At 40.2% G+C, this 14,159-nt stretch overlaps 1 protein-coding gene across 1 annotated transcript; it reads left to right on the plus strand.

Moving 5' to 3' along the window:
- The first annotated feature begins 637 nt into the window (after positions 1-637).
- On the plus strand, positions 638-12,965 carry LOC121284233 (NEDD4-binding protein 2-like 1). Its single transcript, XM_041199534.1, has 5 exons — positions 638-872; positions 7,153-7,280; positions 7,397-7,485; positions 8,394-8,470; positions 11,885-12,965. Exons 1-5 carry the CDS (start codon positions 727-729, stop codon positions 11,988-11,990), a joined length of 546 nt encoding a protein of 181 aa, XP_041055468.1. The 5' UTR covers positions 638-726; the 3' UTR covers positions 11,991-12,965.
- The last annotated feature ends 1,194 nt before the right edge of the window (positions 12,966-14,159 follow it).

A 14,159-nucleotide genomic window follows, 5' to 3' on the forward strand; every position in this document is an offset into this window, starting at 1 on the left:
TCTTAAGAAAAATATTTACTGGAAGGGCTTCCGTGATCACGGAGATACATTTCAGCCAGGGTTGAATTTAAACTCGTGACCCAGTCGACCACTGCATGTTTGTTACAGCAATTCTAACTTTTTTAAAATCAGCCTCGCTGATTTTGTGAACAATGTTATTGATTTTTGCAATGGTTTGATGTGCACCACAACAGGAGGAAGGGGCCTGCTCCGCCCATCATGTCAGTGTTTATTTAATTTAAAACAGCTACTGTACCCAACAGTGTCTCTACCTTGCCCCTCCCCGAAGTTCTCCGCAAGTTTCCCCCCACGAGTATTCCAACTGCCTTTTTGAAACCTATTGTTGAATATGCTGCCACCACCCTCAATTATCATAAAACGAAGGCGGGGTGGGGGAATCCGAACATTGTTAACAAAAGAGCAAAGTTGGCGCCAGATGTTCAAATGGGTCTGCAATGTATAACTACACATTACAATAATTTCCTCTTGTCGATATCGGATTGAGCACTTTACGTTGTGCTTCACCAGACCGGAGCGAGGAAGCCCGCACCAAATAAAGAGCAAAACAGCCAAGCGACAAAATTGATTTCCTCCCAGAGAAACCACCACTTCTCGTGACAACAATCCTGCGTCATTTCCTAAATAAGTGTTTTTTTAAACCTCTACTTTAAACCCCCTCCTGAAGCAGCGGCCGCCGCAGTTACTGTGGCGTTCACCGAGCGTGAAATGTCGGCGGAATTTTTGGCGCAGTCCTTTCAGAACCTGAGCCTGCAGCACTCTGGCCGCAAATCTCGCAAAGGTCATTTTCAGAAGAGAAAACGCCTTTATTTACTGAGGGGACTGCCGGGATCAGGGAAATCCACGTTAGCCAGGTTTGTTTTGAAACTCCGAACGAGACCGATCTTCGCACTGCCACCACTCCAACTTTGTAATAATTGCGACCATTAGAAGAAAATCTGTAAGATTGTCCAAATGGTTCATGCAACCGAATAAGCGTCAACTTTGGTAATTTAGGAGGTAGTGAACCTATTTCTGGCTTTCGCTTCACTGCACAGAATCTGGAGAAAAATGATAAATCACCGGACAAATTCTGATGCTCTCACAAGGGTTGTGATCTATAAATACTAATAAAACTTCTAATGGCATTTGATTTTAAAATGAAAAATATGCTGTAATCATATCTAAATTAAACTGTTGCTTGAGGCCCAATTGTACCCAAGACAGAGAAGTATCCCCTATACTTCGTATGGCAAAAATGTTTACCTCTACCTCTTTGATACCCTCTGCCTCATCCATCCACCACTTGTTGGCAACTAAGTTTTTGTTTCTGTAATCAGTGACTTCAAATTTCAAAAATAAGTGTGATCAAATGGGAATTTCAAAACCGGAAGTATTGTGATCTGACCCTCAGATTCTATAATTACCTGGAAAAACTCAGCAGGTCTGGCAGCATCGGCGGAGAAGAAAAGAGTTGACGTTTCGAGTCCTCATGACCCTTCGACAGAACTTGAGTTCGAGTCCAGGAAAGAGCTGAAATATAAGCTGGTTTAGATTTCAGCTCTTTCCTGGACTCGAACTCAAGTTCTGTCGAAGGGTCATGAGGACTCGAAACGTCAACTCTTTTCTTCTCCGCCGATGCTGCCAGACCTGCTGAGTTTTTCCAGGTAATTCTGTTTTTGTTTTGGATTTCCAGCATCCGCAGTTTTTTTGTTTTTACCTCAGATTCTAGATCTGTTCTGCAGCACTCAGCAACAACTTCCATTTGCTTGACGCCTAACGTAGTAAAATGACCTACGTGCTTTGTAGGAACGCTATCATGCAAATTGTAACCAGGCCACACAAGATATCAGGATACTAACCAAAAGCTTGGATAAAGGTAGGTTTTAAGAAGCATCTTAAAGGAGGAGAGAAAGAGCATTTCAGAGCTTGGGGCGTAAATTGCCAAAGGCACAGCCGCCAATGGAAAAGTGAAGGAAATTCAGGGTGTGCGAGATGCCAGGATTGGAGGATGTTTTGTTGGGTTGTCACTACCCATGGTGTGTGCTCCTTATACACCATTAAGCAGCCTTGTAGAATTACCAAGAATTCTTTATTAACATTACTCAACTATGTACATATTTACAGTAGAGGATACAGGTATGGAGAGGGCTCCATAGCATTCCCTTACATGTTGCCACCGAGCTCTACACTGCTGACCTAAGCTGTAGGTCAGGCATCATCTTACATCACTGGTACTGTCCTCAGTCCCAGTTAACCCTTAATGTACCAGATCTTTCTACTATAGAGGAGCACAAAATTCTTGGAGGGTTGAAAAGAAATGAAAGATTTGCACTTATATAGTCTCTCCCACAATCTCAAGATATTACAGAACACTTCACAGCCAATGAAGTACTTTTCAAGTATAATCACTGTTGTAATGTAGGAAACACAGCAACTAATTTGTACCCAGAAAGAAACCAGATCATATGTTCTAGTGGTGTTGATTGGATAAGGGATAACTCCCTTGCTCTTCTTTGCAAAAGTGCCAGGGGATCTTTTACATTGACCTGAGAGAATAGACAGGGCCTCGGTTAAACATCTCATCCGAAAGGTGGCATTGCCAATATTGCAGCACTTCCTTGGTACTAGTTTGGTGTGTCAACCTAGATTTTTGTGCTCCAATCCTTGGGCCCACAACCCCTGACTCAGAGGAGAGAGTGCTACAACTGAACCATGACTGGGACTAAGGCGACAGGAGGTTACTCCTCTAGTATCTGTCATGCTCAACTAGTCTACACTAATCAGTACCAGAAAGCCATCTGATTATCACAGAGGAATCATTGCATGAATAAGGGTATTAGGCTATTATCAAATGTTTAGCTTTAAAAAGGCTAGCATTTCACTCTGAGAAGAGTAGTGGTTTTATTAGTACAAAGATTTTAGTAATATTTATATTCCTAGAAAAATGACTAGCAGTATAGCACATACTGACCAGCTTAACAGAATCTCACTGGTTTACAATAATTTTTATTATAGCAAAGTGGTACCATGTTAAGACTGGAAGAGCAAAATGTATTTTTGTCTTAATAAGGCCATGTGTGATGCAATCCTGGCACTGTAATCAGCAGAAACTCCTAGGCAATATATTTCCTTAGAACTGAGCTAATACTGTGAAGTTCAGTCATTTATCTTTTGCAAACCCTAATCCTTCAAAAGCTCATCTTCTTACAAATGTTACAGAACAGTACAGGGTTTGTAATATATATGTTAATCTATAGTCATACAATTCTGGCTAGCCGCAAGGGTAACACAACACCTTAAAAGTCTCATCCATGCCTTTTTCATGTCCAAATCCAACCATTCCAATGCTGTTTCAGTGCTGTCGCATTCTCCAACTTTGTAAACTACATTTAAAAACTGCCAATATTGTATCCCACACTAAGTCCCAGTCCACCATCACTCCTGTCCTTGCTGTATTATATTGGATCTCAGCCCCCAAGTGCTCCAAAAATGAAACATCCATTGCTATTTTTAACCCTACCATGGTCATCTCTGTAGCCTCCTCTACACTGCCCTTATTCTGGTCTCATGTCCTTTCCCTTCGCTGTACCCTTAGCAGCTGCATCTTCAGCGGTCTAGGTCCCACAGTCAAATTCCCGCCATTAAGACCTCTAGCTCATTCTCCTTTTTAAGGCCCTCATCCTTCTCCTCCTTTCAGCCCACTCCTTTAATCAATCTTTTGGTTCCCTTCTTTATCTCAGCATCTATTTTTGTCTGATTATGACTCAGAGAGCACCTTAAGACTTTTTTAATGTTAAAGATGCTATATAAGTGTGACTTGTTGAGAAAGAAAAGTACTGTATTTGACATTAAACATAGAGTTGGACTTCAGTGTGAAATGTAAGGAAGGAGACAGCATAGATAGATTCTGAAGAACATCTGAAGTGTTAGCAACCTATCATAAATGAGATTTTAAAAAAATCTGGGTGAAAAAGCTGATGAGAGTTAATGAGGAGCATCCAGCATAGATTTGTAAGCATGTGTGATGAATCTAATTAAATTCTTTGAAGTAACAGAGAAGGTTGATGGAGGTAGTTCACTAGTTATATATATGGACTTTGAAAAGGCATTTGATGAAGTACCACATCACAGGCTTATTCAGAAAATGGGAGCATGTGGTTTTAAAGTTGTAAGGGACAGAAGGCAGAGTGTAGTGATCAACTGCTATTTTCCTGACTGGAGAGATGTATGTAGTGGGGTCCTTCCAGGGGTTGATATTAGGACCATTGCTTTCCTTAGATATGAATGACGTGGACTTGCCATAGGGAGTACTATTTCAAAGTTTGTGGATGATACAAAACAGTGTGACACTCCTTCAGAACTGCACTGGAGTGCCAAGCCCTGGGACTTGAGCCAACAACATTCTGCCTCAGAGACATGAAAAGACAACTTTTAGTTAATTATGTGAGTTAACAATGGATCTTTTTCTGAACATTGTTTGAGATAATTTATGGGTATGATTGCTACATCAGCTAACTGAAATCCTAAATCGGAGGACTGAGCATTATATAGGTCTAGGATTAGTGAACAGCAAGTAAAATTTCTCACACTGTTTGATTAGTGGGAGAGACACCAAACCAGATGACACCTCTTACATAAACCAGAGTCACAGCTGACATACCAAAGGTGATCGGGCAAGTTGATAAGACGGCCAAAAAAGTGTGCTTGGCTTTGTAGAGGGGAATTGTAATAGGGGGATTGAATATAAAATCAAGAAAGTTATGCTAAATCATTGGTTGGGCTTCAGCTGGAGTATTGAGTACAATTCTGGAGCACCACACTTTAAGAAAGACGTCAAAGCCTTGGAGTGGTCACAGAATGGTTTTACCAGGATGATACTAGAGATGAAGGACTTCAGTTATGTGGAGAAATTGGAGAAGCTGGGATTGGCCTTCTCAAAACAATGAAGGTTAAGGTGAGATCTAAAACAGGTACTATGAGTTTGATGGGAGCAAGTAGGAAGAAATCGTTTCCTTTGGCAGGCACATTGGGAACTGGAATTCATAGGTTTAAAATAATTGGCAAAGAGCTAAAGGGAAAATTAGATTTTTTTCACACAGGGCATTGCTAAGATTTGGAACATACAACCCGAAAGAGCAGTGGAATCAAATTATTTCGGAATTTTGAAAAAGCAGCTGAACATATACTCAAAGAGGAATAATCTGCAGAGTTATATTGAAAATGCCGGACAGTGGGACTAAATTGGACAATTATCCACAGTGTGAATTACCTTCCATGCTGTAATATTCTATAATTCTAAGTAGCTCTTGTTGCTTTCGACCTTGTGCCAGAACCATAAAGGTGTAAACATTTTTCATAATGTTCATGGCCACAATTTATAGAGAACTGATAGTTGAAATACCTTTGAAACCTGTAATTAGAAGAAAGGAAAAGACAACTTTTAGTTAATTATGTGAGTTAACAATGGATCTTTTTCTGAACGTTGTTTGAGATAATTTATGGGTATGATTGCTACATCAGCTAACTGAAATCCTAAATCGGAGGACTGAGCATTATATAGGTCTAGGATTAGTGAACAGCAAGTAAAATTTCTCACACTGTTTGATTAGTGGGAGAGACACCAAACCAGATGACACCTCTTACATAAACCAGACATTTCGCAGCCACTTGGATCACGTATTGGTGGTTTATAAGGTGTTGTAATTATAAGAAAGTAGGGAACAAAGCTACTGAATGTTAGTCCAGAAAAGAAAGTGGATTCAGCTGGGGAGACTGTGGAACCTGTGCAATTTTGCACTGTCTCTTGTGATTTTTTTTTTGGACTATCATCTTTATTGACCAGTACGGTAGCTGTGCATCTGGTGTGAAATGATCAGTCTATAGAGGAAGAGTGTTTAAATTTTGGGATAATGGTATCTTTTGCCAAAATAATGCTATACTGTCCTTTATGAACAGACGAATAAGAGGTAGGCTTGCAGTGACAATGCTGTAGATGTATCATTTGGAAACAGTTTAGATAACAAATAGATAACCTGCGCAGTTATTTCGAGTTAGGTAATTGCTGGAAATCAAAATCATACAAATAAAGCATAGGTACAAGTGGTTTTGTAGAGGATGTAGTAACACAAGATCACAAGATACAGGAGCAGGAGTAGACCAAATGGCCTGTCGAGCCTAATCTACCATTCAATATGATCATGGCTGATCTTGGGCTTCAACTCCATTTTCCTGCCTGGTCTCCATTACCTTGATTCCCTGAGAGACCAAAAATCTGTCTATCCCAGCCTTGAATGTATTCAACGATGGAGCATCCACAACCCTCTCGGGCAGAGAACTCCAAAAATTCACAACCCTTTGAAGAAATTTTCCCTCATCTCAGTCCTAAATGATCGGCCATTTATCCTGAGACTGTTCCTCCGCATTTTACATTCCCTGACTAGCAAAAACAATCCCTCAATATCAAATCCCTTCAGGATATTGTACGTTTTAATCAGATTGCCTCTCATTTTTCTAATCTCAATTGCTCAGCCTCTCATCACAGGACAACTCCCTCGCCCCAGGGACCAATTTAGTGAACCTTTGCTGTACTGCCTCCAATGTAAGTATATCTTTTCTTAAATGTGGGGACACATTTACACTTCCCACAATTGTGGAGGATAACATCCAAGCTTCCTCTAGGACCAACATTAATTCTTTTTATGCCCCACCTTATTATAATTACAACATTTCTTGAAACGCCACTTTGTGATTTATGTGGCTATGAAATTCCTGTTTTATGTATGAGTGTTACCTGATCATCATCAGGTTTGGTGAACCAGCCACCATTTAAGCAGTGTGGAAAATGTTGTTCCCCATTCACTCACCAGAGCCCTGAGACCCAGAGTGCAGGGGCAGGCACCTCCCCAGACTAAGCCAGATGAGGGGAAAGACTGGCCACATATGAGCCTGAAAGGAAGACTTGCATTCTCATAAATCTGACTGGTGCAGACTCTGTTTTCAGGGTGTAGGAAAATTATTTTCCTAGTGATTTGATTATGTTGGGAAGTCATATGGTTTAGTCTTTCTAAAGTCACAAATTGCTGTAGGAAGTGGATTTGCAAAGTGGATGATTCTTCTAATTTCTCATTCCACCCCTCCCCTTTATTCAATCAGGAATCTAAAAAGTCAGTTTCATGGTGCAGTAATATTGAGTACAGATGATTATTTCATCAGACAAGACGGCTCCTATTTATTTGAGAAGTACTTACTTGATGAAGCTCATGGATGGAACCATGAAAGAGGTGAATACCGAAATTCTTCTTTATAGTATTCTGATTTTTTTTAAAAATTACATTTTAAAAAAAATTGCATTTACTATATTACATCTAATGGATTTATATAATGGATCTACTTCCAGCCAGGTCAGCCATGAGTCAAGGGAAGTCTCCAATTATTATAGACAATACCAACATTGAAGCATGGGAAATGAAACCATATGCGAATATGGTATGATCTAGATTTTTAATTAATTTCTTCAGTATTTAATATTAATCAATGCAGTAACCAGGTTGTTTGAAACAATGCTTTTGAAAATCTGCTTTGCTGTTTTCTTGATTTGCAGAATTCTGTGATAATCTTTTTTTATTCTGGTTTCCATTTGTTAAAACCATTTTTATCCTCATTTGTGGAAACCTGATTTTTTTACACCGGCCATGATCTTATTGAGTGATGGAGGAGGCTTGAGGGGCCAAATGACCTACGCCCGCTCCTATTTCTTATGATCTGCAGTCCATTGCTGTGCTCAACCATTTCATGGTTGCGCAAAGCTACAGATTATCATAGCTGTTTTTAATTGGTGTGTGTATTTTTAAAAATATAAGGCATTTAGCACGATAGATAGTTTGAGCAGTTTAAGTTTTAAAATATCTGTAAATCACTTTCAAGGGAATAAAATTTGATAAGACAGAGTGTATAAGTGAAGAGAGGCAAAACAAAAAAGGTCACAGATGTTCCAGTAGTTAATCCTAGATTCGGCTCCCCTTTGCTTAAAAAATCTTTACCGGTCAGCCCTTAAGGCAACCCATATTTTCTTGTAGAATTGCATTCAGACCATGAAGGCAATAGCCTAAGAATGTATTACAGCTCTCTTTGTTTGTTTTAGCAGTTATTTCCTGGTGATATTTCGCTGACAGGTAGGCGAATTGCATTGTAGTGTTAGAAATTTCTTGTTGCAGAAGACATGAAGTCTCAAATTCCAACAAACCTATGTACTTTGTTCAGATTGATTTTCATGAATTTTCCAAGGATGACTAGGCAAAGAAAGTCTTAGATTTTAGATGGAAATGCTGCTAAAATTAAGCATTAGACTAGCTCTCCAGATTTTAAACTTTCGATTAATATTTTGTCATCAACAGGCAAGAGAGAACGGCTATGAAGTGAAATTCAGAGAACCAGATACACCCTGGAAATTTGACATTAGAAAATTAACCAGGTTTATTTAAATCTTCTAATTTCTTCATCTTTGAGAATGGCATTTGTATTGTGAAAATAGTGGAACCTCTAGTAGCTTGTATAATGGAAAGGGGAAAGATAAAGGTAATCATAGTTAGAGGTGTCTTCCATTGAACCTGAAACCTATTTTTGACATATAGAAGTATTTAGATATTTTAAAAATGGTGGACAGACTTATTTGGCCCAATCCTCCATATCAGCAAATAGTCCCTCATCCCGTTTATTTGTTGTTCCCATATGCTTTTATCCTGTTATCCTTCATCCACTTATCCATTTAAATCTTGAATATTGTCATCCTTTCTGCCTCAACCATTAACCCTGAAAGTGAATTTAATTACCTCACAATTCCTCATATTAACAAGTTTCTCTTTTTCTAAATCTCTACATTTAATCTTGAATCTACGGCCTATTGTTCTGGACTCCTGAACTGCTAAAAGCTGTCTGCTCCTAGCTGTTGTGTCTCTTTCTTTCACTACTTCAAGCACTTCTATAATGCTGTCCTATTATCTGTTCTAACATAGGAAGTTCCAATTTCTAAAGTCTGTTTTTGCATTTTCTCATACCAGGGATCATTGGAGTGAATCTATGTACTTATTGTCCTTATAGCCTCTCCTTCCATTTCAATTAGTTCCTAACCTCTTTATTCATCTATGGCATCCTGAAACTACTAGATGTTTCCTTTATTAATTGAATAAACTTACACTGTACTGCTGCAGATTTTTTTAAAATCCCACTGTTTTATAGTCCTGTGCATTAATTTGTCCTTCCACAGCATCTTCTAATTTCTTCATCTTTGAGAACTCACTCTTCATTTTTCTAAAATCTGCATTAATCCAACCTGGTGTTCTAATAATTGATACTGATTTTTTCCCTTTCTGGTTTGTGGTTTGGTTACAACTTCAAAGCTGCTAATCCACATTTAGCTTGTCTACCTCAGTTATTTTGTTACGCATAACCAGATCTAGCAATGTCTCTGCACTTGTATTAGAATTACAAACTAGGAATTTTAATAATATACAACCTAATAAAAATGAAGGGGCTGTGGTAATTAGCTGGAGGTGGTAAAAGATGATCCTGCTGATGAACAGAATGTTGAGGTAGGGCCCATTAGGTTCAGCCGAATGTGTGACTAGGATGGTTGATGGAATCAGGACAGACAGAACAAACAGTTACGCAGATCTGGAATCGGAAAGTTTGTGGCAGAGGTAGGATTTATGTTTACGTGGAGGAACGGTGCTCTTTTTAATACATTTTTAAATTTCAGGATTTTGTAATATTGGGCTAAAATTCCATTAACTGAGCAGGCTAATACCTCCAGCTCAAAAGGACGCTGACTTGGCCCCAAAATGCATTAGTGGTCCATATTTAATAGTACTGTATGCCCAACTTGATGATGATAGTGGCCCAGTCCATGCAATTTTAGATGGAATCAGTGCCCTTCAGTCAGCAGCCTTAGGCCTGCTTTGTTAACAAAGTTTAAATGGTGCCTGCTCAGAACTGCCAGCTGAAACAATGCAATGGCTCCATGCCACTCCAGAGGAGGCCTGAGAAGTGGCCAGTGAAAAGATTCATCCAAACAAATGGAGGGCACTGTCTGCAGGTTATCAATCCGAGCCAGGGTTTGGCATCTTTCTCCACCACAATAAAAAATGACTAACTGCAAGATATATGACGGAGATTCTCTGCTTCCTGGCCCTGATTTAGTAGATTCCAGCAGGTTTCAACCCAGGGCCCTAATTACATTTTGAACTTATTATTTTTAAATGCATTGTGCTGATATTTTTCCACTTATTATAAAAAAATCGCGGGTGTCATAATATGGTATTCTACCAATTAGAGCCAAGTACCAGACCCCAGTCCATCCATGAATAATGGCCATCAGCAATCCGTCTTCAAAATGATAAGCATCTTGCAGCCAACCTCCATTGTCCTCTAATTTTCAATTAACTGGAGAACTCTTTTAACCAGGTTTCCCACTACTCCATTGTGGACACACTATTATTTAAGGGAAATTACATTGAATACAAAATGCATAAATAGCTGTGTTGGTTGGCTTGTTATAAATTGATCAAGTATCCCTGTTACGGTTATAAATGCAGTAGCAAAGTTTTGTAGCAGCAATGCGATAAATGACAAGGAATGAATGTTGATCTGGACATGAGAGAAGTACCTTCATCTCCTTCTATTCGATCTTACAAACTACAAATTAGGAGCAGGAATAGGCCATTCACCCCCTTGACTCTGCGCTGCCATTCAATAACGTCAAGATTGTGGCCTCGACTCCACATTCCACCTACCCCCGATAATCTTTGACTCACTTGTTAGTCAAGAATCTATCCATCTCTGCCTTTAAAACATTCAATGACCCTGCCTCTACCACTCTCTGGGGCAGATTCCAAAAATTCACAACTCTCTTAAGAGAAAAAATTTCTTCTCATCTCTGTCTTAAATGGGAGACCCCTTATTTTTAAACTGTATCCCCTAGTTCTAGTCTCTCCCACAAGTCCCTCCTTTCAGCATCCACCCTTTCAAGTCCCCTCAGGATCTTACAGGTTTCAATAAGATCCCCTCTTAATCTTCTAAACTCCAATGGATAAAGGCCTAGCCTTTCCAATCTTTCCTTGTAAGATAACCCCCTTTCCAATCTTTCCTTGTAAGATAACCCCCCATTTCCAGCTACCAATCGCGTGAACCTTCTCTGAACTGCTTCCAGTGCATTTAGATCCTTTCTTAAACAATGAGACCAAAATTGTACTCTAGATGTGGTCTCACCAACACCCTGTACAACTGTAGCAAAACACCCTTACTTTTTATTCCATTCCCCTTGCAATAAACAACAACATATTTTATGTTTGTTTGTCATTATTTGTTGCCCATCCCTAGTTGCTTTAAGAGTCAACTCATGTAGTTTGAGAGTGGAGTTAAATAGTCACAGATAGGGGAAGTCAGGCTCCCTTCCCTAAAGAACACTAATCAGTAATGAACTCATTGGATTTTTATGATAATCTGGCAGAGTTCATGATCATTACCATTTTGCTGAACTCAGTTTCACTGTTTGCTGTGGTGGGATTTCAACTGTCAAATTCTGGATTGCTAGTCCAATAACATAACCTCTGGCATACTACACCCATTTAACATCTTACCTGAAATATGGCACCTGTGACAAAATAATGATCCCTTGGTACTGTGTACAATGTAGGGATTAGATTATATGCTTATCCTGGACAGGGCCTTGAAGGCAGAGATGAGTGTGCTTTCAAGTTGAGATTTGTGGTTTTTGATATCATCTGAATGTTAAGATAACCTAATTATAACAAGTTATAAAAGGCAGTACTCTTTAACTATGTTTACAGTGGACTGTATCATTTTATACATTTTTTGTGAATGTATGCAGAATAAATACTCATGGTGTCCCAAGAGAAACAATTGAACGAATGAAGGAACGATATGAGAGGAATATCACTATTGACAAAGTGCTGCATGCCCAAAGGGAAGCCTGAAATAATTGATGCCAAAGTCAATAAGGTTGCTTTTTGGAAGAGGAACAGAAGTTTGTACAAACTCAGTACATGGAGAATTTAGTACTAGTTACACAAATCCAGGACTACCTGCCAAGATTGATAGATCCAGCAAATTCAAATTTTAAATAAAATCAAACTTTTTTAAAGTTTTTTTTTCCAAACTGAGGCAAGGACATTTCAGAAATGAAAGCAGAACACTCATCCCTTCAGGGATCACAATGTAAGGATGACAAGTGATTTTATTTCAGATTTTATTCCTTAGTCATTTTGCTGAGTACAGTTTGATAAACATTTTAAGATGATCACAGACGATGAACCAGAAATTACTATAGCAAACCTCTGTGATGTAAGATTCCCTAATGGTATTTTCCAGTACACATAGATTGGTTGTTACATTACAAAGATTTGCAATGGCATTTTTCGTTCAATTGCTTTGTCTTTTAATTGCATTTTAGTACAGGTTTAAGTAATGGAATCTGAATAATAATTTGTACTCCTAATTACAAGTGTGTAATTTAATACCTGTTGTCTACAATTATTTTCCATTCATTCTCTGTCGACAATGCTGGCATTTATTGCCCATCTTTTGTTGCCCTGAGAAGATAGTGGGGAGTCTTCTTAAACTGTTGCACTTGTTATTCTTTGTAGCAGTTTGATACAGCTGAGTAGATCACTAGGCCAGAAGATAGTTAAAGTTAACCACGTTAACGTTTGACTAGAATTCATGTATGCACCAAATGGGTTAAAAATGACAGATTTCCTATCCTAAAAGACAGTAGTGAACCTTTTTGATTTTTTATATATGACATCAGCTTTTCATTTCCAGGTTTGAATCATCGAATTTTTTTTTTTTTTGCATTTGTATTTTTTAACCATGATATGTAGATAAGTTTTATATTATGAGAATAGATTGGGACCAAACATTGTAAGAATAAAATATTTTGTTGCTTTTCACATGTTTCACTGGTCGCTTAAATACAAGGCTATTCACTTTCATGCTATCAACTTAATTTTAAAGAGAATTGGGTGCAGAGTCCAAATACATCTGCATAACTTCAGCCTTGTGCAGATATGAAGATGCACACCTCTAGGTTGAAGTTAATGCTAATATCACACCAGACTATCAAAGAGTTCTTTGGAAACCTACTTCAAATCCACTGTAAAGCAGAATACTGCAGATGCTGGAAAATTGAAATAAAAATAGAAAAAGCTGGAGACACTAAACAGGTCAGGCAACATCTGTGGAGAGAGAAACACGGGGCTGAATCTTCCAAGGAGTGGCAGTCACAATCAGATTGCCACTGTGCTCCTATTTTCTTAATCTTGCACCAGAGCTTTGCATTTCTCGCCCAGACTTCTGAACCAGGCCTCTTCAGAAATGCAGAGTGTACGTGTTCTGGGAGTCCTTTGTTGTAGTGCAGGATCATTGGGGGAAGCCAAACCATGCCCCCTTTTTACCACACCAGTAAGCAGAGAGTTTAACGGTCCCAAAACCACTTAAGCTATGGAGAGAACGTAAGTGCGTAAGGTTAGTGGGTGTTTAGGGTGACAGGTGGGTGGGTGAGGGGTAGGGTGGCAGGTGGGTGGGTGAGGGGGCTGGGTGGCAGGTGGGTGGGTGGTAGGGTGGCAGGTGGGTGGGTGAGGGGGTAGGGTGGCAGGTGGGTGAGTGAGGGGGCTGGGTGGTAGGTGGGTGGGTGTAGGGTGACACGTGGGTGGGTGAGGAGGTAGGGTGGTAGGTGGGTGGGTGAGGGGGCCGGGTGGTAGGTGGGTGGGTGTAGGGTGACACGTGGGGTGAGGGGGTAGGGTGGCAGGTGGGTGGGTGAGGGGGCCGGGTGGCAGGTGGGTGGGTGGTAGGGTGGCAGGTGGGTGGGTGAGGGGGTAGGGTGGTAGGTGGGTGGGTGTAGGGTGACACGTGGGTGGGTGGGTGAGGGAGCCGGGTGGCAGGTGGGTGGGTGGTAGGGTGGTAGGTGGGTGGGTGAGGGGGTAGGGTGGCAGGTGGGTGGGTGAGGGGGCCGGGTGGTAGGTGGGTGGGTGTAGGGTGACACGTGGGGTGAGGGGGTAGGGTGGTAGATGGGTGGGTGAGGGGGCCGGGTGGCAGGTGGGTGGGTGGTAGGGTGGCAGGTGGGTGGGTGAGGGGGTAGGGTGGTA

This window comes from Carcharodon carcharias, chromosome 11 (assembly GCF_017639515.1).
Source record: "Carcharodon carcharias isolate sCarCar2 chromosome 11, sCarCar2.pri, whole genome shotgun sequence".
NCBI lineage: Eukaryota > Metazoa > Chordata > Chondrichthyes > Lamniformes > Lamnidae > Carcharodon > Carcharodon carcharias.

What these genes read in the sequence shown, in the direction of transcription:
- LOC121284233 (XM_041199534.1), top strand. Translation starts at nt 727, where the DNA reads ATGTCGGCGGAATTTTTGGCGCAGTCCTTTCAGAACCTGAGCCTGCAG. An exon ending in TGAAACCATATGCGAATATG is followed by an intron (nt 7,486 to 8,393) that starts GTATGATCTAGA and finishes TGTCATCAACAG; the next exon opens with GCAAGAGAGAACGGCTATGA. An exon ending in GACATTAGAAAATTAACCAG is followed by an intron (nt 8,471 to 11,884) that starts GTTTATTTAAAT and finishes GAATGTATGCAG; the next exon opens with AATAAATACTCATGGTGTCC.